General features: G+C 45.2%; 1 protein-coding gene across 2 annotated transcripts in view; it reads left to right on the top strand.

The window, feature by feature from the left end:
* The window catches only part of LOC115203187 (spondin-1-like), a 148,360-nt gene that overhangs the window by 98,869 nt on the left and 23,955 nt on the right, over positions 1–25,536 (top strand). For both annotated transcript variants that reach the window (XM_029767627.1, XM_029767628.1), the window contains exon 7: positions 23,291–23,355. In XM_029767627.1, the coding sequence (XP_029623487.1) occupies positions 23,291–23,355 (65 nt within the window). The remainder of the gene's footprint in view (positions 1–23,290; positions 23,356–25,536) is intronic.

Here is a 25,536-nt window from a genome sequence, read left to right as displayed (position 1 = left end):
GGGACCATCACAATCAACGATCAGTCGCTTTCATCCCAGTCAAGTTACCTTTCCCATTCTCTTCCCTGGAAAATATAGAACGACTCCTCCCAGGAAGATCATCCATGTTGTTGTGAGTTTGTGGAAGTCATAGCTGTGACCTTCCATAATGTATTCCCTCTACATAATGATGGGTGACACACTGACACATCACTCCTCAATACGTAGAAGAAAGCTGGGAACACTGAATGACCCTTGAATTGAGCGGATTTGACAGCTCTGGCAGCAGCAGCACGTCCATAGCCAAAGCTGACTGAGGGTTGATTTGAAAACCCAGCTCAGCCCAGCGTAGGTCTAATGCTGTGTGATATGAACAGGAAGAGAGACTTTGTACTGTAGCCTATCTGGGCCTCTAGATTAAATGGTGGTTTTCTATAACATTTGATGACAGTGGTGATGTTGAAGCCATGCAGTGTATGAGGCCCTGCTAAAGTGGATAGGGCATTAGCTTTCTGTTCACGCTGCCCTAACCCCAATCAATCATGTAATCCAATGAACCTCTCTTTTAGCTGTTTACCCGTTGTTGTCTTAGCCCTCCCAATCAACACCTGTGATTGCTTTATTCCTCCCTCTAATGTCAATATGCCTTGTATACTGTTGTTTAGGGTAGCTCTCATTGTTTTTTTTACTGCGGAGCCCCTAGTCCCGCTCTACATGCCTCGGGTTAGCTCCCTTGCCCCACCCCCCACATATGCGGAGACTGCACCTAGCTTAACTGGCGCTTCCAGAGATGCAGCCTCTCTCATTATCACCCAATGCCTAGGTTTACCTCCAATGTACTCGCACCCTACCCTACCCTGGTCTGTGCATTATGCCCTGAATCTATCCTACCACACCCAGAAGTCTGCTCCTTTTACTCTCTGTTCCTGAATGCACTAGATGACCAGTTCTTATAGCCTTTAGCCGTACCCTTATCCTACTCATCCTCTGTTCCTCTGGTGATGTAGAGGTTAACCCAGGCCCTGTGTGTCCCCAGGCGTTCTCATTTGTTGACTTCTGTAACCGGAAAAGCCTTGGGTTCATGCATGTTAACATCAGAAGATTCTGAAAATTAGGAAATTTCCATCCCCAATTACAATATTTTCCGTCAAGATAGAACTGCTAACTTCTTTGGGATAGGGGGCAGTATTTTCACGGCCAGATAAAAAAGTACCCGATTTAATCTGATTACTACTCCTGCCCAGAAACTAGAATATGAATATAATTAGTAGATTTGGGTAGAAAACACTGTACAGTTTCTAAAACTGTTTGAATCGTGTCTGTGAGTATAACAGAACTCATATGGCAGGCCAAAACCTGAGAAGATTCCATGCAGGAAGTGCCCTGTCTGACAATTTGTTGTCCTTCTGTTGCATCTCTATCGAAATTACAGCATCTGTGCTGTTACGTGACACTTTCTAAGGCTTCCATTGGCTCTCTAAAGCCGCCAGAAAGTGGAATTGGGTGTCTGCTGTCTCTGGGCAAAGTATAGGAGCAGAGTTTGTAAGTGGTCAGCCTGGGGACAGTGAGACTGGAGATGCGCATTCACGAGACCTCACCATTTTTTTCTTTCTCTCTTTGAATGAATACAACGTTGCCCGGTTGGAATATTATCGCTATTTTACGAGAAAAATAGCATACAAATTGATTTTAAACAGCGTTTGACATGCTTCTAAGTACGGTAATGGAATATTTAGAATTCTTTTGTCACAAAATGCGCTCGCGCTTTACCTTTCGGATAGTGACCTGAACGCACGAACAAAATGGAGGTATTTGGATATAACTATGGATTATTTGGAACCAAAACAACATTTGTTGTTGAAGTAGAAGTCCTGGGAGTGCATTCTGACGAAGAACACCAAAGGTAATCAAACTTTTCTAATAGTAAATCGGAGTTTGGTGAAGGCTAAACTTGCTGGGTGTCTAAATAGCTAGCCCTGTGATGCCAGGCTATCTACTTAGAATATTGCAAAATGTGCTTTCACCAAAAAGCTATTTTAAAATTGGACATATCGAGTGCATAGAGGAGTTCTGTATCTATAATTCTTAAAATAATTGTTATGCTTTTTGTGAACGTTTATCGTGAGTAATTTAGTAAATTGTTAGTAAATTCGCCGGAAGTTTGCGGGGGGTATGCTAGTTCTGAACGTCACATGCTAATGTAAAAAGCTGGTTTTTGATATAAATATGAACTTGATTGAACAAAACATGCATGTATTGTATAACATAATGTCCTAGGGTTGTCATCTGATGAAGATCATCAAAGGTTAGTGCTGCATTTAGCTGTCTTCTGGGTTTATGTGACATTATATGCTAGCTTGAAAAATGGGTGTCTGATTATTTCTGGCTGGGTACTCTGCTGACATAATCTAATGTTTTGCTTTCGTTGTAAAGCCTTTTTGAAATCGGATAGTGTGGTTAGATTAACGAGAGTCTTGTCTTTAAAATGGTGTAAAATAGTCATATGTTTGAGAAATTGAAGTAATAGCATTTCTAAGGTATTTGAATAACGCACCACAGGATTCCACTGGCTGTTACGTAGGTGGGACGATTTCGTCCCGCCGGCCCTAGAGAGGATAAGAGCACCTCCTCCCAGCTGCCCACTGCACTGAGGCTAGAAAACAATGTCACCACCGCTAAATCTATGATAATCGAGAATGTCAATAAGAATTTATCTACGGCTGGCCACGCCTTCCACCTGGTTACCCCAACACTGGCAAACAGTTCTGCACCCCCTGCAGCAACTGGCCCAAGCCCCCCACCCCCGCTTCTTCTTCACCCAAATTCAGACAGCTGATGTCCTGAAAGAGCTGCAGAATCTGGATCCCTACAAATCAGCTGGGCTTGACAATCTGGACCCTCTCTTCCTTAAATTATCCGCCGCCATTGTCGCAACCCCTATTACTAGTCTGTTCAACCTCTCTTTCGTATTGTCTGTGATTCCAAAAGATTGGAAAGTGGCCGCGGTCATCCCCCTCTTCAAAGGGGGAGACACTCTAGACCTAAACTGTTACAGACCTATATCCATCCTGCCTTGCCTTTCTAAAGTCTTCAAAAGCCAAGTGAACAAACAGATCACCGACCATCTCGAATCCCACCGTACCTTCTCCACTATGCAATCTAGTTTCCGAGCTGGTCACGGGTGTACCTCAGCCACGGTCAAGGTCCTAAACGATATCATACCATTGATAACAAACAGTACTGTGCAGCCACCTTCATCGAACTTGCCAAAGCTTTCGACTGTGTCAATCACCGCATTCTTATCGGCAGACTCAACAGCCTTGGTTTCTCTAATGACTGCCTCGCGTGGTTTACTAACTACTTCTCAGATAGAGTTCAGTGTGTCAAATCGGAGGGCCTGTTGTCCGGACCTCTGGCAGTTTCTATGGGGGTGTCACAGGGTTAATTTCTATGGCCGACTCTTTTCTCCTTATATATCAATGACGTCGCTCTTGCTGCGGATGATTCTTTGATCCACCTCTATGCAGACGACACCATACTGTATACATCTGGCCCTTCTTTGGACACTGTGTTAACAAACCTCCAAACAAGCTTCAATGCCATACAACACTCCTTCCGTGGCCTCCAACTGCTCTTAAACGCTAGTAAAACTAAATGCATGCTCTTCAAGCGATTGCTGCCCGCACCCGCCCGCCTAGCATCACTACTCTGGATGGTTCTGACTTAGAATATGTGGACAACTATAAATACCTAGGTGTCTGGCTAGATTGTAAACTCTCCTACCAGACTCATATTAAGCATCTCCAATCCAAAATGACATTTAGAATCGGCTTCCTATTTCGCAACAAAGCATCTTCCTTCTGTCAGGGTTTTCGCTGCTGGTCATTCGAGTTAAGTGCAGGAGAGCAGAGAATAAGTGATCAGGCAACTTTATTAGCCAAGAGCAACAAACAGACGGGCGCAAACAGCTACAACTCAAGCCAACCGGCAAAAGTGACAAGCGCAAAATAGCGTCAATAATATAACCATAAGGTTCACCAATAATTCCCCAAATAGGGTACAGGCAATGCCCAGGGTGAAAAACCAGACTAGCGCGATACAACAAACACAAAACAAAACAATTCCACACAAAGACATGGGGGGAACAGAGGAATGAATATATATATGCAATGTGATTAGGGAATGTAAACCAGGTGTGCGGGGAACAAGACAAAACAAATGGAACAATGAAAAATGGAAAAATGGAGCGCCGCCCGAACAAGGAGGGGAGCCGACTTCGGAGGAAGTTGTGACACCTTCACTCATGCTGCTAAACATACCCTCGCAAAACTGACTAGCCTGTCAATCCTTGACTTCGGCGATGTCATTTACAAAATAGCCTCCAACACTCTTCTCAGCAAATTGGATGCAGTCTATCACAGTGCCATCCATTTTGTCATCAAAGCCCCATATACTACCCACCATTGCGACCCGTATGCTCTCATTGGCTGGTCTTCGCTACATATTCGCCGCCAAACCCACTGGCTCCAGGTCAACTATAAGTCTTTGCTAGGTAAAGCTCGCCTTATCTCAGCTCACTGGTCACCATAGCAACACCCACCCGTGGCGCGCGCTGCAGCAGGTATATTTCATTGGTCATCCCCAAAGCCAACACCTGTTTTGGCCGCCTTTCCTTTCAGTTCTCTGCTGCCAATGACTGGAACGAATTGCAAAAATCGTTGGAGACTTATATCTCCCTCAATAACTTCAAGCATCGGCTGTCAGAGCAGCTTACCGATCGCTGCAGCTGTACACAGCTCATCTGTAAATAGCCCATCCAACCTACTACCTACCTCACCCCCATATTTGTTTTTGTTTTTTTTCTGCTCTTTTGCACACCAGTATTTCTACTTGCACATCCTCATCTGCACATCTATCACTCCAGTGTTAATTGGTAAATTGTAATTACTTTGCCACTATGACCTATTTATTGCCTTACCTCCTTACTTAATTTGCACACACTGTATACAGATTTTCTATTGTGTTATTGACTGTACGGTTGTTTATCCCATGTGTACCTGTGCTGTTGTTTTTGTCGCACTGCTTTGCTTTATCTTGGCCATGTCGCAGTTGTAAATGAGAACTTGTTCTCAACTGGCCTACCTAGTTAAATAAAGGTGAAATAAAAATATCAAAATAAAGTCTTGCGATACTGAGTTGTAGAGCCGGTGTATTACATTACAATGGGGCCTCAGTCATTGGTAATTATATTATATTATTTGAACAAATTGATCTTCTACAGGTGTCCTTTGTCTGTCTGGCCGTCCATCCGTATGTCTGTCTTTCTTTCTTTCTTTCTTTCTTTTTCTTTCTTTCTTTATCTCTCGCGGTCTCTCTCGCTCTCTCTCTCTCTCTCTCTCATTCTCTCTCTTTCTGTCTGTCAGATTGCCACAAAGTGTGGCCAAACACTATTGGAGGTTTTTTTCCCCTCACCAGTCTGTCAAGGGCCCATTAGTGATTATGTGTGTATGTTAAGCCGGGCGTACACTACTCATTTTTGCCGCCGATTTAGCTGTCCCAGACAGGTTTTTGAGATTGTACATGAATCCCCATGTTGTTGCCTATTCGTGCCTATCACAACGTTCATTTAATATGCGCTGGTCAGATACACAATCTGAGGGCTACCGATCCCGTCTTTCAGCCATCTCAATATTTTCAAACATCCTATTGGGCAAAAAGTGGTTGAATCAACCTTGTTTTCACATCATTTAAACCCCCCAAAAAGCAATGTGATGACGTTGAATTAACGTGGAAAACTAATTTGATTTGCAAAAAGGCATCAACGTAAGGGCATTTCATATTTTTTACCTAAATACAATGACATTGTGAAATAAATGTAAATAAAATGTAAATAAAAACTAGACGTTGAACTGACGTCTGTGCCCATGGGATGTTTGATTTTATCCTCACAAAATCTGCAATGCTCTAGTTTGAGAATGGTGATCAGCAATACCCGATGATATGATGACGTTGCTTCGCATCACCCAGAATGTGTAGACTCTCGAGCAATGACTACTACTAGTATGCGTTTGTACTTGCTTTTAACCAAAGCCAAAGTGTGAAATCGTTACAGCTCTGAAGTTCACAAGCATTGTTATTCAATTCTAAATGTATTGGTGTCACGTTCGTCGTAAAGATGGGACCAAGGCGCAGCGGGAATGTGTATGCTCATCTTCTTGTTTATTGAGAAGAAAAGTAAACAAAACACTTAATCAAAACGACGACGAAAAAAACTGTCCAGCTACACTCGGAACAACTACCCACAAAAAAACATGAAAAAACACCCCTACTAATAGGACCTTCAATTAGAGGCAACGAGAAACAGCTGCCTCCAATTGAAGGTCAAACCAATAAACTAAGCATAGAAATAGATCAACTAGACACAGACATAGAAATAGAGTAACATAGAACATTGCCCAACAAACCCCGGAACACATTAAACAAACACCCCCTGCCACGTCCTGACCAAACTACAATAACAAATAACCTCTTTACTGGTCAGGACGTGACAATTGGCTAGATATTTCAACTCTGTATGGCAATGTCTTACTGAAAACATTTATGAGGCTGCTTTGAGCCAGAGCTCGTTTTAGCTACGTTAATAATCTAATCACATCATCACGTCATTTATTTTTTGCGAGACAGCGTGGTATCGAGAATGCATTTACAGACGTAAATCACAAAGCTCATAAGTCACAAAACGTTCATTAGTCTGTGAGTGTGTGTGTGCGTGTGCGTGTGCGTGTGATCTGCAGTTAATGTATCTGCAACTAGTCGATTACTAAACACACACTCACTTCTCAGTTGAAGTGTTTTGCCTCTAAATCACTGCATGTCTAATGTAGAAGCCTTAGAAAAAACTTGAACAGAGATTTTGTGTAACCATCGACAACTCCTGTCGATTCTCTCTACAAAGTACCACTCTTTCACTTACAGTAGACTCTCTTATTGTTTTCACTAGACGTCTTTCTCAACCAAATTAGAAAGTGTGTGTGGGAAGCTTCTATTTCCTGCTCACTGCCAAGTATCATTTTGGCGTTTCTCTCTGCGTTGTACTTAGGCTACCACATTTATCTTCACAAACGTGTGCTATCTGCTGGTCCCCATCGCAGCACTGTGTTTCGGTCACAAATTCCACTCCTCACTATGTTTGTCATTTTGGAAGATTAAGTACACTGTAGTCATTACTGATAAGGACTATTTTTTTCCCTGTCTCTTGACATCGCTCTTGGTCATTCCCACTTTCCCTCTTACAATTTTAGGTTAACTTGTTGTCTTTCTTGCTTCTGTCTCTCTTCTTCCCCTACACCTCAATCTCTCTCTCCTTCTGTCTCTCTTCTTCCCCTACACCTCAATCTCTCTCTCCTTCTGTCTCTCTTCTTCCCCTACACCTCAATCTCTTTCTCCTTCTGTCTCTCTTCTTCCCCTACACCTCAATCTCTCTCTCCTTCTGTCTCTCTTCTTCCCCTACACCTCAATCTCTCTCTCCTTCTGTCTCTCTTCTTCCCCTACACCTCAATCTCTCTCTCATTCTGTCTCTCTTCTTCCCCTACACCTCAATCTCTCTCTCCTTCTGTCTCTCTTCTTCCCCTACACCTACACCTCAATCTCTTTCTCCTTCTGTCTCTCTTCTTCCCCTACACCTCAATTTCTCTCTCCTTCTGTCTCTCTTCTTCCCCTACACCTCAATCTCTCTCTCCTTCTGTCTCTCTTCTTCCCCTACACCTACACCTCAATCTCTTTCTCCTTCTGTCTCTCTTCTTCCCCTACACCTCAATCTCTCTCTCCTTCTGTCTCTCTTCTTCCCCTACACCTACACCTCAATTTCTCTCTCCTTCTGTCTCTCTTCTTCCCCTACACCTCAATCTCTCTCTCCTTCTGTCTCTCTTCTTCCCCTACACCTACACCTCAATCTCTTTCTCCTTCTGTCTCTCTTCTTCCCTACACCTACACCTCAATCTCTCTCTCCTTCTGTCTCTCTTCTTCCCCTACACCTCAATCTCTCTCTCCTTCTGTCTCTCTTCTTCCCCTACACCTCAATCTCTTTCTCCTTCTGTCTCTCTTCTTCCCCTACACCTCAATCTCTCTCTCCTTCTGTCTCTCTTCTTCCCCTAAACCTCAATCTCTCTCTCCTTCTGTCTCTCTTCTTCCCCTACACCTCAATCTCTCTCTCCTTCTGTCTCTCTTCTTCCCCTACACCTCAATCTCTCTCTCCTTCTGTCTCTCTTCTTCCCCTACACCTCAATCTCTCTCTCCTTCTGTCTCTCTTCTTCCCCTACACCTCAATCTCTCTCTCCTTCTGTCTCTCTTCTTCCCCTACACCTCAATCTCTCTCTCCTTCTGTCTCTCTTCTTCCCCTACACCTCAATCTCTCTCTCCTTCTGTCTCTCTTCTTCCCCTACACCTCAATCTCTCTCTCCTTCTGTCTCTCTTCTTCCCCTACACCTCAATCTCTCTCTCCTTCTGTCTCTCTTCTTCCCCTACACCTCAATCTCTCTCTCCTTCTGTCTCTCTTCTTCCCCTACACCTCAATCTCTCTCTCCTTCTGTCTCTCTTCTTCCCCTACACCTCAATCTCTCTCTCCTTCTGTCTCTCTTCTTCCCCTACACCTCAATCTCTCTCTCCTTCTGTCTCTCTTCTTCCCCTACACCTCAATCTCTCTCTCCTTCTGTCTCTCTTCTTCCCCTACACCTACACCTCAATCTCTTTCTCCTTCTGTCTCTCTTCTTCCCCTACACCTCAATCTCTCTCTCCTTCTGTCTCTCTTCTTCCCCTACACCTCAATCTCTCTCTCCTTCTGTCTCTCTTCTTCCCCTACACCTCAATCTCTCTCTCCTTCTGTCTCTCTTCTTCCCCTACACCTCAATCTCTTTCTCCTTCTGTCTCTCTTCTTCCCCTACACCTCAATCTCTCTCTCCTTCTGTCTCTCTTCTTCCCCTACACCTCAATCTCTCTCTCCTTCTGTCTCTCTTCTTCCCCTACACCTCAATCTCTCTCTCCTTCTGTCTCTCTTCTTCCCCTACACCTCAATCTCTCTCTCCTTCTGTCTCTCTTCTTCCCCTACACCTACACCTCAATCTCTCTCTCCTTCTGTCTCTCTTCTTCCCCTACACCTCAATCTCTTTCTCCTTCTGTCTCTCTTCTTCCCCTACACCTACACCTCAATCTCTTTCTCCTTCTGTCTCTCTTCTTCCCCTACACCTCAATCTCTCTCTCCTTCTGTCTCTCTTCTTCCCCTACACCTACACCTCAATCTCTCTCTCCTTCTGACCCCTGTTCGTATTCTACAGGGTATCTTAAACCTTCAGTCTCTGGATCTGTTGTTTTTTCCTGATCGCTCTGCCAAGGGAGGAGAGCTTTTGAACCCTCCCTCCACCTCATTATTTAAGACTAAATTACATTAAGTGTGGGCTGCGTGGGAGCCAAGCTGTCTCCTAAAGCCAGGAGGGAGCAGGTCCCCCACGCTCCACTTCAAAGAGTTATGGCTCACCTTTTACCGCCTCCTCCTCTCCTCCCTCTCCTTCTCTCTCACTCCACTTCAAGTGCTACAAGTCTCTGTGAAGAGGTGTAGGAGTGAAGAGGCCAGGAGTCATCTCTCTCTGTCCTTCTCGCTCTTCTCCAGGACCTCTCTGCTTCCCTGCCAAGCCACACCTGTGCCAAGCAGATTGTATGTATCACCTAGGAAAGATCTCTTGAATCCAAAGTGACAGTACAGCACCGTGAAGGGACTGCCATCGTCTCCGCCAGCATCAACTTTTATACTATAGGCACATTTACAGAGCAGTCAAAGCCAGTTGCCACTGCTATATTTACTGCCTGGACTAAAAATGAAATAGAATATGTTTTCCCCCCTGTATGCAAGGCAAGTACAGTGTGGCTCTAGTGAGGCCTCTGCATCAAACGTTTCATAATGGATTAAAAGCAGTGGGCCAGAGAATGAGGATGCTTGCCTGACCGTGATCAGATAGACTCCAGACCGGCCAATTAAAAGGCCACATATTCAATTTCCTCTCTCCATAGGGACTGGGGATGAGACGAGACCACTGTGAAAGTATTAACCTTTTAAAGCACACAGCCTTTTACTAAGTGTTATTTATCTTAGTGATGGAAGAATAGAAAATGATCTGCTGTGCTGGTTTATTAGAGAACCTGTGCAACTTTATCAAGTTTTACCTGTTTGGCTACCCCTAGCTAGAACTTGACAGGTGGGAGGCATTGCCATGTAAATTCTACCTAGCCCACTGGTTTATAACTATGGTAATTACCATATTAAAATAGACTGGACGAAGTGGCACTCTATCAGGCAGACAACTAATGTGTTCTGTCGAGGCATGGTCCATTTGATGATCTAGAGATGGGGATAAAGACAGAGCACCTCTGAAGACACTGTTAGGGTAAAACCACCAACATGTATTTTTTTCATCTGTGTCCTTCCGGAAGCCGTTATTGCAATCTGATGACTTCAGAGAGTGAATGTTCAATGTGTTGGTTTCCTAGTATAACCAAGGCAAGGAAATGTCTAGCACTATTGTGTGATTTGCAGTCTCCCGACAATGTCATCTTTTGGATGCATTTTGTGTCGACTGTGTGGATTAGTGGTATGTATGCTTGTCAGAAAGGGTCTACAATAATGCATGTTTTATGGTTGATCCTTGTATACGTTCCACCAATCATTGTGTATCAATCCAACATAAGTGCAATGCAAGTTGTTTAAGTAGCGTTATTTACAGAGGTCTGTGAAATTATCCTTTCACAGATGTACCTGTCTGTACTATATATTGAGCTCTTGTGTTTGTTTCTATTTAAACCTACTGGTTAGATGTGGCCAGTAAGCCCTCTGTGCAGCAGATCAGCATGGCCTCTCCTAGAGGGAGAAATGCTATAAATTCCATCCCAAGGTTTTTATGGTAATGAGCAAGGCCACAGTGAGCAGAGAAGACCTATAGAAGGAAGGTCAGACACAAAGGCAACTATAGAAAGTTGAGGAAAAAGCAGACATCTGTCAGAGCATGCAGAACACACACATGCACAAACAGTCATGCACACACACACACACACACACACACACACACACACACACACACACACACACACACACACACACACACACACACACACACACACACACACACACACACACACACATACACATACACACACACACATCCATCTAAACTTAGCAAAAAATGAAACATCCTCTCACTGTCAACTGCATTTATTTTCAGCAATCTTAGCATGTGTAAATATTTGCATGAATACAACAAGATTCAACAACTGAGACATAAACTGAACAAGTTCCACAGACATGTAACTTACAGAAATGGAATAATGTGTCCCTGAACAAAATGGGGGGTCAAAATCAAAAATAACAGTCAGTATCTGGTGTGGCCACCAGCTGCGTTAAGCACTGCAGTGCATCTCCTCCTCATGGACTGCACCAGATTTGCCCGTTCTTGCTGTGAGATGTTACCCCACTCTTCCACCAAGGCACCTGCAAGTTCCCGGACATTTCTGAGCGGAATGGCCCTAGCCCTCAACCTTCGATCCAACAGGTCACAGACGTGCTCAATGGGATTGAAATCCGGGCTCTTCGCTGGCCATGGCAGAACACTGACATTCCTGTCTTGCAGGAAATCACACACAGAATGAGCAGTATGGCTGGTGGCATTGACAAGCTGGAGGGTCATGTCAGGATGAGCCTGCAGGAAGGGTACCACATGAGGGAGGAGGATGCCTTCCCTGTAACGCAAAGCATTGAGATTGCCTGCAATGACAACAAGCTCAGTCTGATGATGCTGTGACACACCGCCCCAGGCCATGACGGACCCTCCACCTCCAAATCGATCCCACTCCAGAGTACAGGCCTCGGTGTAACGCTCATTCCTTCGTCAGTGAAGAGCACTTTTTGCCAGTCCTGTCTGGCCCAGTGACGGTGGGTTTGTTGTTGCCGGTGATGTCTGGTGAGGACCTGCCTTACAACAGGCCTACAAGCCCTCAGTCCAGCCTCTCTCAGCCTATGCGGACAGTCTGAGCACTGATGGAGGAATTGTGCGTTCCTGGTTTAACTCGGGCAGTTGTTGTTGCCATCCTGTACCTGTCCCGCAGGTGTGATGTTTGGATGTACTGATCCTGTGCAAGTGTTCTGCCACTGTGAGGACGATCAGCTGTCCGCCCTGTCTCCCTGTGGCGCTGTCTTAGGCGTTTCACAGTACGGACATTGCAATTTATTGCCGTGACCACATCTGCAGTCCTCATGCCTCCTTGCAGCATGCCTAAGACACGTTCATGCAGATGAGCAGGGACACCGGGCATCTTTCTTTTGGTGTTTTTCAGAGTCACTAGAAAGGTCTCTTTAGTGTCCTAAGTTTTCATAACTGTGACCTTAATTGCCTCTTGTCTGTAAGCTGTTAGTGTCTTAACGGCCGTTCCACAGGTGCATGTTCATTAATTGTTTATGGTTCCTTGAACAAGCATGGGAAACAGTGTTTAAACCCTTTACAATGAAGATCTGTGAAGTTATTTGGATTTTTACGAATTGTCTTTGAAAGACAGTGTCCTGAAAAAAGGAAGTTTCTTTTTTTGCTGAGTTTATATATCTCTAACATCACTTTGTTGTAACTGTTCAGTGTGATTACGTTTACAACCTTTGTCAATGTCATAACATTTTTTCTACAAGCAGCAACCTGAGCTCATCCATCAAATTCATTTGGAATCTTTCCTAAAAAGAGATGGAGGGCTTTTAAAAAGAGAGAACCTTGTTATTTTGTGCTGAAATGAAATTAGTTTATTTGTTTGTCAGGCTGGTCCCCCTCCTCAGTCTGACAATGAAAGGAACAGAGAGAAATCTAAGCTCTAGACAAAAATACTTTATTTTACAATGCCAATGCAGCTTTCCCAGATAGTCTGTTTACATATATTAGAAAAGACCACTGCCACAATCGAGAGTCTCCGGTACTATTCTAGCATGTCAGTAACCCACTCACTCAGTATGAACATATACGTTTATTGACTATTGTACCATTATTATAACAATAACATCATTACACTATTATCTGTCAATCAACCTCACTACATATCCTCCCTACAGTTGGCTAGCTGATGTTGTGTTAGCATTCACAACACGCTGAGTGGATGTTACAATCATTAGCACAGTGGTGTCCAATCAGAGACTTCCCAGGTGCTACTCTAGGATCATGTTCATTATCTATTGTATGAGATTTGAGAGTATCATCACAGAGAGGAATTGAGAGAGAGAGTGGAAGAGAAAAGAGAGTGCTGAAGAGAGGAGAGTAAGAAAGAGGTAGAGAGAGGGAGAATGAAAGAGATGGAGGGAGGGAGAAGGAGAGAGACAAGTGAAAGAATCACCAATTTGCTTTTCAAATCAAGTTTGAAAATTATTTCCCTGAAAAAAGGGACAATGATCCCAAGTGATGGGGCGGCTAAATTGCTTATAGCATTCAAACGCATTTTGAATGCATTTCCTTTTGGTAAAAAGTGAAAAAACAAGAGAAAAAAGTAATTTGCACATTCTTTTGCACTAGTAAAAAGCACATTCTTTTCATCCTTGCCGCTTTGTGATGAGAAGCCTGTTTCGGCGTACTCTTTTGACGGCATCCTGAAAGTGGAGGAGGAATAGGCTACCTTAATGATCCGAGCCAGAGCACTACCTGTGGGTGGTTCAATTAAATCAAATTGATTTTAAAGTGACTGGGGAATGGGGCTGGCTGACATGTCATAGAATGCAGGATGTTCTGAAGTGGATTGAGTGTGCTTCGAAAATCTGTCTCTTTGTTCCCTGGAGTGCTTTTTGAAGCAGACCACACACACACCACACCACACATACACTGCCATCCACATCCGGAGATCTGTCAGTGTGTTCCTTCTGAGAGGTGAGAGGAGAGAACAGATCCTGTTGGAACCACCATCTCTGCCTTAGGAGTAATGCTATAATGAAGCTCTATGGGGCTGGAGTGGAGTATTGGAGTCTGGAGTAGAGCAGTGGTGTCATTAGACAAAGCTATGGTTCACACAGACCTCTGAGAGCTCTGAGACCCATTCCTCATCAGAACACATCCCACTACAGTGGCTGGCTCATTCTCCCTCTCTTGTTCTCTTTCATCTGCTTTTTAGGGACTTCTGTCAGTCTCTCTCTTCTCTCTTTTGCTCTCTCTGTCTGTCTCTCAATCTCTCTCTCTCTTTCTTTCTTTTTCTATCTTCCTCCCTTCACCATGAGTGGAGAGTTTAATTAATCTATTTCCCTGATGTTTCCTTTCAAGTCCAAATCTAAAACACAATCATCAAGCCGACAGAGCTATTCTGAACAACACTGGGCCATTATGTTTCTTTGGCAACAAAGCACTTGTCTGAAACAAAGATGAATCAAATCATATTTTTTCGGATGCGTCAGAGAGGCATAGACTTGCAACAATAGACACAGCGGGAACTGAAGAGCAGTCTTGGCGTGTGTATGCTCAAATGAGCAGCCTTAGTATATCGGTTTGTTTTGCTATACTTTCTGGTACAGACTAACCTGTTCTTTGACACTGAGGTGTTCCACAATAGAAGATTTCCTTACGAAACTAGAACAAAACAGGACCATGATCTTTTTAATTTTCACAAAATTGTGCCCATAGAAGGGTCCTTTGGGGAAAGAATTGTTGACATTTGTATCTTACAGCATAATAAAAAATATATATTAATTGAAGTTGAAAAATGTGTGAAATGTTGACCTTACCCAGGCTTCCTTTATTCATGTTTATATTTTTCAATATTCATATATTAATGGAAAAAAATTGTTATTCCAATCAAACTTCTCATTACAGAGCAAGTGGTAAAGCTTCATATGACAAATATTTGCACTTACAGATGAAACATTATGGTGGGTAAGGCCAAAATGTTCCAACTTCAATTAATTATTTCCCAGTTATGCTTTAAGATACATACAACAAATGTCAACAATACTTCCTCCTGTTACGTAGAGTGGAACAGGGGAACCCAAGAGCAGACTCAGACGAGGAGACTGGAATGAAGTAACCAATGTATTTATTGTAACACAGGGGGAGAATGGAGTGCAGGTCAGGGGAAGCCCGGGCGGGTTGCTGGAAACCAGGTGCGGAGGCTGAGGCTGGAGCGAGAGGGGTTGAGACAGGGTAAGCAGGTCCGGAGGGGAATCCAAGGGAGTAGTAGAGTGGGGAATCCAGGACAGAGTAGCAGGATGACGAGACGTGGGACTGGAGACAGGGACCAGAGTCAGAGCGGGCAGAACTGTACCGGAGAGGAAAACAGCATCAGGCACGGAAAACAGGCACAACAGGATAACAGGATCTGAATAGTAACAAATGGCTAGAAACGTACACTGACTGAGCAGAGATTACGATCTGGCAGCGTGGAAGTGGCAGAGTATTTGTAGAGGTCTTGATTATGGAACAGGTTGCAGCTGGTGGGGATCTGCTCTGACTCCAGCACACCTGTCTCTGCCCACACAATCACAAACACACAGAGAGAGAGGGAGAGGGAGAGAGTACTGGGGGAGTGGCGGCAGGTCAAGGAGACACAGGATGAGCTGTAGAGGGCGTTGCAGGAGCAAATGTGACACCTCCAAAGGACCCTTCTATGGACAACATTTTGTCAAAATCCTCAAAATCATGGTCCTGTTTTATTCTAGTTTTGTGATGAATCACCCAATACATACAGTACAGTATGTGATACACATTCTGCCATACTGTAAGATGTACATCTAGTTGATAAGTATGCCCACATTCTGTTACTTATTCTGTGTATTCTGTGTCCAATGCATGTAGTTCATGTATTCAGTGGCAATAACCCGTTCCCTCATGGCATTTGGAAACAACCATAATAAGGTCTTAAGATCCTGCACTGCCTTTCCCAGTGCATTCAGGAGACAGAAGCAGTGGAGTTCAGAGGTGCTACGCTAAACCCAATTCTCCACAAAACCCCCCGATTAGGTTCCAGTCAGGGTTCCTGGCTGATTACAGAGTGCTCATCACTTAGCCAGAGGGGAACAGGTTATTCTCAAGAATAGTTGCTGGGGCAATCAGGCAAGGTCTCAAAGGGTGTGTGGCTTTTGCTGACTGCTGAAGTGAGATGGTGTTACCACGAGCTAGCTGTGATCCCATTGGTATTACAAGTAAATGTGTAAAGAGAGGTGTGGAAAAAGGTTCAGAGATCATTTGCAGTATGAATAAGCCTTAACCTCTCTAGGGTAGGTGGCACCAAATCGTCCCACCTACGTAACAGCCAGTGGAATCCTGTGGCGCGATATTCAAATACCTTAGAAATGCTATTACTTCAATTTCTCAAACATATGACTATTTTACAGCATTTTAAAGACAAGACTCTCATTAATCTAACCACACTGTCCGATTTCAAAAAGGCTTTACAACGAAAGCAAAACATTAGATTATGTCAGCAGAGTACCCAGCCATAAATAATCAGACACCCATTTTTCAAGCTAGCATATAATGTCACAAAAACCCAAACCACAGCTAAATGCAGCACTAACCTTTGATGATCTTCATCAGATGACAACCCTAGGACATTATGTTATACAATACATGCATGTTTTGTTCAATCAAGTTCATATTTATATCAAAAACCAGCTTTTTACATTAGCAGGTGACGTTCAGGACTAGCATACCCCCCGCAAACTTCCGGCGAATTTACTAACAATTTACTAAATTACTCACGATAAACGTTCACAAAAAGCATAACAATTATTTTAAGAATTATAGATACAGAACTCCTCTATGCACTCGATATGTCCGATTTTAAAATAGCTTTTTGGTGAAAGCACATTTTGCAATATTCTAAGTAGATAGCCCGGCATCACAGGGCTAGCTATTTAGACACTCAACCAGTTTAGCCTTCACCAAAATCACATTTCCTATAAGAAAAATTTTATTACCTTTCCTGTTCTTCGTCAGAATGCACTCCCAGGACTTCTACTTCAATAACAAATGTTGGTTTGGTCCCAAATAATCCATCGTTATGTTCCATCAACGACGTTTTGTTCGTGCGTTCTAGACACTATCCCAATGGTATATCACGGTCACGAGCATGGCGCAGAAAGTGACAAAAAAATTCTAAATATTCCATTACCGTACTTCGAAGCATGTCAACCGCTGTTTAAAACCAATTTTTATGCAATTTATCTCGTAGAAAAGCGATAATATTCCGACCGGGAATCTGCATGTCTGTAAACTGAGGGAAAAACCGAAAGCCGGGGGCGGGGCAGGTCGCGAGCGTAAGGCTTACTCCACTGATTGACCACTTAGCTTTTGCTCTCCTTTGTTTCAGCCAGGGCTTTGAATTACGTCATTCCTGTTTTTCCCGGGCTCTGAGAGCCCATTGGAGACGTGGGTATTGTCACGTAACAGCAGAGATCCTTAGTTTTTGGAAGAGATGTGAAAGAAAGCAAATAAATGGTCAGACAGGGTACTTCCTGAACAGAACCTTCTCAGGTTTTTGCCTGCCATAGGAGTTCTGTTATACTCACAGACACCATTCAAACAGTTTTAGAAACTTTGGAGTGTTTTCTCTCCAAAGCTAATAATTATATGCATATTCTAGTTTCTGGGCAGGACTAATAATTAGATTAAATCGGGTACGTTTTTTATCCAGCCGTGAAAATACTGCCCCCTAGCCATAAGAGGTTAAGGGGGGTCGAGGGAGTGCATAGGTGTATAGGGGTTTCCATCGGTGCGATTACGGTGGAGAGTCCAGACCAAGTCTCTACCATGCACATTCCCTCAGAATATACCGATTTGGCTATCGCCTTCAGTAAAACTCAATTACCACCTCATCGACGAGGACATTGTGCGATAAACCTCCAGGCTAACGCTGCTCTTCCCAGGAGTCACGTGTATCCTCTGACTCAGGAGGAGACAGTGGCTATGGAAACATACGTTTGCGTCCGTGCATTGACTATAGAGGTCTAAATGCCATCACGGTGGGTTTCAGTTACCCGCTACCTCTCATCCCTACGGTGGTGGAGTCATTTCACGGGGCGCACTTCTTCACAAAACTGGATCTCAGGAGCGCGTACAATTTGGTGCGTATCCGAGATGGGGACGAGTGGAAAACCGCATTTAGTACCACATCTGGCCATTATGAGTACCTCGTCATGCCGTATGGGTTGAAGAATGCTCCAGCCGTCTTCCAATCCTTTGTGGACGAGATTCTCCGGGACCTGCTCGGTCAGGGTGTGGTGGTGTACATCGATGAGATTCTGATCTACTCCGCCACACGCGCCGCGCATGTGTCTCTGGTGCGTAAAGTGCTAGGGTGACTGTTGGAGCATGACCTGTACGTCAAGGCCGAGAAATGTGAGTTCTCCAAACAAGCTGTCTCTTTTCTGGGGTATCGCATTTCCACATCTGGGGTGGTGGTGCAGCGGATCTTAGGGTTTGCCAATTACTACCGGAGGTTTATCCGGGGCTTTGGGCAGGTGGCGGCTCCCATTACCTCACTGATGAAGGGGGGCCCGGTGCAGCTGCGGTGGTCGGCGGAGGCGGACAGAGCCTTTTGTCAGCTGAAAACCCTGTTTACTGATGCCCCAGTGCTGGCGCATCCGGACCCCTCTTTGCCATTCATAGTGGAGGTGGACGCGTCCGAGGCTGGGGTTGGAGCTGTGCTGTCACAGCGTTCGAGCTCACCCCCGAATCTTCGCCCCTATGCTTTCTTTTCTAAGAAGCTGAGTCCGGCGGAGCATAACTATGATGTGGGGGACAGGGAGTTGCTAGCCGTGGTCAGGGCCCTGAAGGTGTGGAGACATTGGCTTGAGGGGGCACAACACCCTTTTCTCATCTGGACTGATCACCGTAATCTGGAGTACATCCGGGCGGCGAGGAGACTGAACCCTCGCCAAGCCAGGTGGGCTATGTTTTTCACGAGATTACAGTTCACTATCTCGTAAATTCCAGGTTCCCGGAACACCAAGGCCGACGCACTGTCTTGTCTCCACGACTCCCAGGAGCGGTCCATCGACCCCACTCCCATACTCCCAGCCTCCTGTCTGGTGGCACCGGTGGTCTGGGAGGTGGATGCGGACATCGAGCGGGCGTTGCAGTCAGAACCTACTCCACCTCAGTGTCCCGCGGGTCGGAAGTACGTCCCGCTCGGTGTCCGCGATCGACTGATCCGGTGGTCGCACACGCTACCCTCCTCGGGTCATCCAGGGATTGAGCGGACGGTGCGGGGTCTTAGAGGGAAGTACTGGTGGCCCACGTTGGTGAAGGACGTGAGGCTCTATATCTCTTCCTGTTCGGTGTGCACCCAGTGTAAGGCCCCTAGACACCTGCCTAGAGGGAAACTACAGCGTCTCCCCGTTCCACAGCGACCATGGTCCCACCTTTTGGTGGATTTCCTCACGGATCTCCCGCCGTCTCAGGGGAACACCACGATCCTGGTCGTTGTGGATCGGTTCTCTAAGTCCTGCCGTCTACTCCCTTTGCCTGGTCTTCCTACGGCCCTACAGACCGCGGAGGCCCTGTTTACTCATGTCTTCTGGTACTACGGGGTGCCTGAGGACATCGTCTCTGATCGAGGTCCCCAGTTTACGTCCCGGGTGTGGAGGGCGTTTATGGAGCGACTGGGGGTTTCAGTCAGTTTGACCTCAGGTTTTCACCCCAAGAGTAATGGCAGGTGGAGAGAATTAACCAGGATGTGGGCAGGTTTCTGCGGTCCTATTGCCAGGACCGGCCGGGAGATTGGGCGAGGTTCGTGTCATGGGCCGAGATGGCGCAGAACTCTCTTCGCCACTCCTCTACTAACCTGTCGCCCTTTCAGGTGGTGTTGGGTTACCAGCCGGTCCTGAAGCCCTGGCATCAGAGCCAGACTGAGGCTCCTGCGGTGGAGGACTGGGTACAGCACTCTAAGGAGACCTGGAGTGCCATCCAGAAATCCCTTAAAACGGGCTGTTGGACAGCACAAGGAGAGCGCTGACGCCGCCGCAGTGAGGCCCCCATGTTTACCCCGGGGGACAGCGTCTGACTCTCAACCCGGAACCTGCCCCTCCGCCTGCCCTGCCGAAAGTTGGGTCCGTGATTTGTGGGGCCGTTTAAAGTCCTGAGGAGAATAAACGAGGTGTGTTATAGGTTACAGCTCTCTTCGTATTACCGTATTAACCCCTCGTTTCATGTGTCTCTCCTCAGGCCGGTGGTAGCTGGTCCACTGTAGGACGCTGAGGTGCGGGAGGTCTCTCCGCCCCCGCCCCCCCCCCCCCCCCCGGACATCGGGGGGGCCCCCCTGTGCCTCGCCCTCCGCGTCGTCCTCGAGGCCGGCGTCGGCGCGCGTCAGGGGGGGGGTACTGTCACAACGTCTACAGAAGGTGGCACCTCTCCCCGTTCGGGCGGCACTTGGTCTCCTGCGCCTGACTTCACCCCTCCTGCATGTTAGAGTCACTCTGACAAGACCAGTTTGTTAAATCAAGTGTGTTAGAGCTGGGCTGGAACAAAAGCCTGCATGCGCTGCAGCTCTCGAGGACAAAGAAAGGACATCAGCTCTGTATGACTGGGTGGGGCTCACAGCCTTTTACTATGGGTAATTATCTTAAAGGAAATAATTAATTAAAAAGTGATTACCCAACACACAGGAATGGGACTGGATGGTACTGGAACAGAATCCTCTATTGGAAACATTAATTGGTGGCTTGTAAAGCAATGATCTGGCATTGGATAGTTAACTTTTATCTTTATAGAAGCCACAGGTGCAAACATGCCCGGTGGCAGATGTCTGGCAAGATGTGCTGAGCTGCAGTTTTCTTTTCTTCTGAGGACTTGTGTTCGATGTTCATTGTTCATCGGGACACAGGGTTTCCATTTATGTCACCATTTATAGTCTTGCCTAAATGATAGCTTTCTAATTGCTGTATTACATATGTACCAATATATCCATGTTTTCTAATGTGCTTTATCTACACCATTGTGTAAAGGCATCAAAAATGCCCAGAGCAGGGTTTGGTTCATCGCACATATGACAGAATCCACTCTTCATTCTATTGTACATCACACATTCTCTCTCATCTATAGCAATACAAACAGAATGTTCTAGTCAGCTGCTAGCCAGCTATTCACAGCCAAAGAGCCATTACTGCCACAGTGTGATGTCATAAATCGCAGCCGTAATGAAAAAGTCTGGGCGCAAATGAGCCAGTGTGGTGCTCAAACACTTTTAATTGTTCTTTTGCAGTCGCAATGATCCTATTGTGCTCCAAGTGAATTGCGTTTAAGAAATATGATTTCCACTTGGAATGGGCCAGAGTGCTTAATATGAATAATGCTGTTATCCAAGAGATATGTTTAATGTTGAACATTAAACCGATTATATAGGCCTTATAATAAATACAATTTGATTTGATATAATATTTTCATGACCACACTACATGTCTATGATATGGACAGGAGAAGTATTATTTCACAAGCCAATCTAGTAGAAAGGCAAAACTGATGTCGATGAAACATTTTCTCATAACTCTCAAGGCTTCTTCACCACATTTCTTTGGAGAGATTGGAAACCCAAATTGGTCTACACGAACAAGTTCTGGCCTGGTTTAGATCTTACCTGTCGGAAAGATATCAGTTTGTCTCTGAATGGTTTGTCCTCTGACAAATAAACTATACATTTCAGTGTTCCTCAAGGTTCCGTTTTAGGACCACTATTGTTTTCACTATATATTTTACCTCTTGGGGATGTCATTCAAAAACATAATGTTAAATTTCACTGCTATGTGGATGACACACAGCTGTACATTTCAATGAAACATGGTGAAGCCCCAAAATTGCCCTCGCTAGAAGCCTGTGTTTCAGATATAAGGAAGTGGATGGCTGCAAACTTTCTACTTTTAAACTCGGACAAAACAGAGATGCTTGTTCTAGGTCCCAAGAAACAAAGAGATCTTCTGTTAAATCTGACAATTAATCTTGATGGTTGTACAGTCGTCTCAAATAAAACGGTGAAGGACCTCGGCGTTACTCTGGACCCGGATCTCTCTTTTGAAGAACATATCAAGACTGTTTCAAGGACAGCTTTTTTCCATCTACATAACATTGCAAAAATCTAAAACTTTCTGTCCAGAAATGATGCTGAAAAATTACTACTACTACTCCACTGCTCTACTTTCCGGTTACCCGTATAAAGCACTAAATAAACTTCAGTTAGTGCTAAATACGGCTGCTAGAATCCTGACTAGAACCCCAAAATATGATCATATTACTCCAGTGTTAGCCTCCCTACACTGGCTTCCTGTTAAGGCAATGGCTGATTTCAAGGTTTTACTGCTAACCTACAAAGCATGCCTCAGGACTACCTGGCATGATGACTCCTTGCTTTCCCCAGTCCACCTGGCCATGCTGCTGCTCCAGTTTCAACTGTTCTGCCTGCGGCTATGGAACCATGACCTGTTCACCGGACATGCTACCTGTCCCAGACCTGCTGTTTTCAACTCTCTAGAGACAGCAGGAGCGGTAGAGATACTCTGAATGATCGGCTATGGAAAGCCAACTGACATTTACTCTTGAGGTGCTGACTTGCTGCACCCCCGACAACTGTAATTATTATTATTTGACCATGCTGGTCATTTATGAACATTTGAACATCTTGGCCATGTTCTGTTATAATCTCCACCCGGCACAGCCAGAAGAGGACTGGTCACCCCTCATAGCCTGGTTCCTCTCTAGGTTTCTTCCTAGGTTTTAGCCTTTCTAGGGAGTTTTTCCTAGCTACCTTGCTTCTACTCCTCCATTGCTTGCTTTTTGGGGTTTTAGGCTGGGTTTCTGTACAGCACTTTGAGATCAGCTGATGGAAGAAGGGCTATATTAATCAATTTGATTTGATTTGATTCTCTTTTGTTGTGATTGGATGTCGATGGAGCTGTGTCTCTCTCAGGTCTGAGTTCAGTCTGGGGTTAAATCCTGCTCTATGCGTTGAGTGTTTTATCTGATCTGGGACCAACACAGAGACATTCCCTCTCTCTCAGGCTGTGACACAGAGAACCCTGCGGTGTCCAGAGCTACTGATAAACTATTTATGCAGGTTTTTTGAAGTGGTGATGCCGGCGCTCCATCTGAAGTGATGCGCGCTGTATTCATCACTCCTTTGTCCCAGAGAGAAAAAGGGAAGAGGGGGAAATAAACTGACCTTCATCCGTTCTCTCCCCTCATCTGTAAGTGTAATGTGGTGAATATGGCTGGGCCTCTATCTGTCAGACGACAAGTGAATTTGTTTCTCTCTCTCTCTCTCTCTCTCTCTCTCTCAGGGGGATGACGTCCTGACAGTCATCAAAATGAAGGCGCAGTGGCCTGCCTGGCAACCCTTGAATGTGTGAGTAGTCCAACAGCAACCTCCGCTATCATCTCTCTCTCTCTCTGTTTCTTTCACTCTCTCTTTGTCTAACTCACTCACACTTTCTCTTGAGGGACTGACCCATCCTGCAGCAATGTCCTTTTTCCTTCCTCTCTCCTTTCTGTATGCCACCCTCACTCTTATTCTTCTCTCTCCTTTCTATATGCCACCCTCACCCTTCTTCTCCCTCTTTTCTATATGCCACCCTCACCCTTCTTCTCCCTCTTTTCTGTATGCCATCCTCACTCTTCTTCTTCTCTCTCCTTTCTGTATGCCACCCTCACTCTTATTCTTCTCACTCCTTTCTGTATGCCACCCTCACCCTTCTTCTCCCTCTTTTCTGTATGCCATCCTCACCCTTCTTCTCTCTCCTTTCTATATGCCACCCTCACCCTTCTTCTCCCTCTTTTCTGTATGCCACCCTCACCCTTCTTCTCCCTCTTTTCTGTATGCCATCCTCACTCTTCTTCTTCTCTCTCCTTTCTATATGCCACCCTCACCCTTCTTCTCTCTCTTTTCTATATGCCACCCTCACCCTTCTTCTCTCTCCTTTCTATATGCCATCCTCACTCTTCTTCTTCTCTCTCCTTTCTGTATGCCACCCTCACTCTTCTTCTCCCTCTTTTCTATATGCCATCCTCACTCTTCTTCTTCTCTCTCCTTTCTATATGCCACCCTCACCCTTCTTCTCCCTCCTTTCTATATGCCATCCTCACTCTTCTTCTCTCTCCTTTCTATATGCCATCCTCACCCTTCTTCTCCCTCCTTTCTATATGCCATCCTCACCCTTCTTCTCCCTCTTTTCTATATGCCACCCTCACCCTTCTTCTCCCTCTTTTCTATATGCCACCCTCACCCTTCTTCTCCCTCCTTTCTATATGCCATCCTCACCCTTCTTCTCCCTCTTTTCTGTATGCCATCCTCACCCTTCTTCTCCCTCTTTTCTATATGCCACCCTCACCCTTCTTCTCCCTCTTTTCTATATGCCATCCTCACCCTTCTTCTCCCTCTTTTCTATATGCCACCCTCACCCTTCTTCTCCCTCCTTTCTATATGCCATCCTCACCCTTCTTCTCTCTCCTTTCTATATGCCACCCTCACCCTTCTTCTCCCTCCTTTCTATATGCCATCCTCACCCTTCTTCTTCTCACTCCTTCCATGTTTTCTCTCTTTTCACAAATGCATGAGTTACACCACACTGCACGGTCTTCTTCATCGCTCATCTACTCACGTTGAATCATGTCTTGCCTCCCAAGCACGCAAATGAGGTATCACAACTCACTGATCCAAAGTTCTGCACTCGACGTGTTGCTCTGTGCCATGGAGCCACTTAAAAGCACTTGGCCTGAATCTTTTTATTTTATTTATTTTACCTTTATTTAACCAGGTAGGCTAGTTGAGAACAAGTTCTCATTTGCAACTGCGACCTGGCCAAGATAAAGCATAGCAGTTAGACACATACAACACAGAGTTACACATGGAATGAACAAAACATACAGTCAATAATACAGTACAAAAAAGAAAACAAAAAGTCTATATACAGTGAGTGCAAATTAGGTAAAATAAGGGAATTAAGGCAATAAATAGGCCATGGTGACAAAGTAATTACAATATGGCAATTAAACACTGGAATGCTAGATGTGCAAAAGATGGATGTGCAAGTAGAGATACTGGGGTGCAAAAGGAGCAGAATAAATAAATAAATACTCTATGGGGATGAGGTAGATGGATGGGCTGTATACAGATGGGCTATGAACAGGTGCAGTGATCTGTGAGCTGCTCTGACAGCTGGTGCTTAAAGCTAGTGAGGGAGATGGGAATCTCCAGCTTCAGAGATTTTTGCAGTTTGTTCCAGTCATTGGCAGCAGAGAACTGTAAGGAAAGGCGACAAAAGGAGGAATTGGCTTTGGGGGTGACCAGTGAGATATACCTGCTGGAGCGCGTGCTACGAGTGGGTGCTGCTATGGTGACCAGCGAGCTGAGATAAGGTGGGGCTTTATCTAGCAGAGACATGTAGATAACCTGTAGCGAGTGGGTTTGGCGACAAGTATGAAGTGAGGGCCAGCCAACGAGAGCGTATAGGTCGCAATGGTGGGTAGTGTATGGGGCTTTGGTGACAAAACGGATGGCACTGTGATAGACTGCATCCAGTTTGTTGAG

This window comes from Salmo trutta, chromosome 12 (assembly GCF_901001165.1).
Source record: "Salmo trutta chromosome 12, fSalTru1.1, whole genome shotgun sequence".
NCBI classification, from domain to species: domain Eukaryota; kingdom Metazoa; phylum Chordata; class Actinopteri; order Salmoniformes; family Salmonidae; genus Salmo; species Salmo trutta.
Note: the sequence above shows the minus strand (reverse complement) of the source record. Positions and strands in the feature narration are given on the sequence as shown.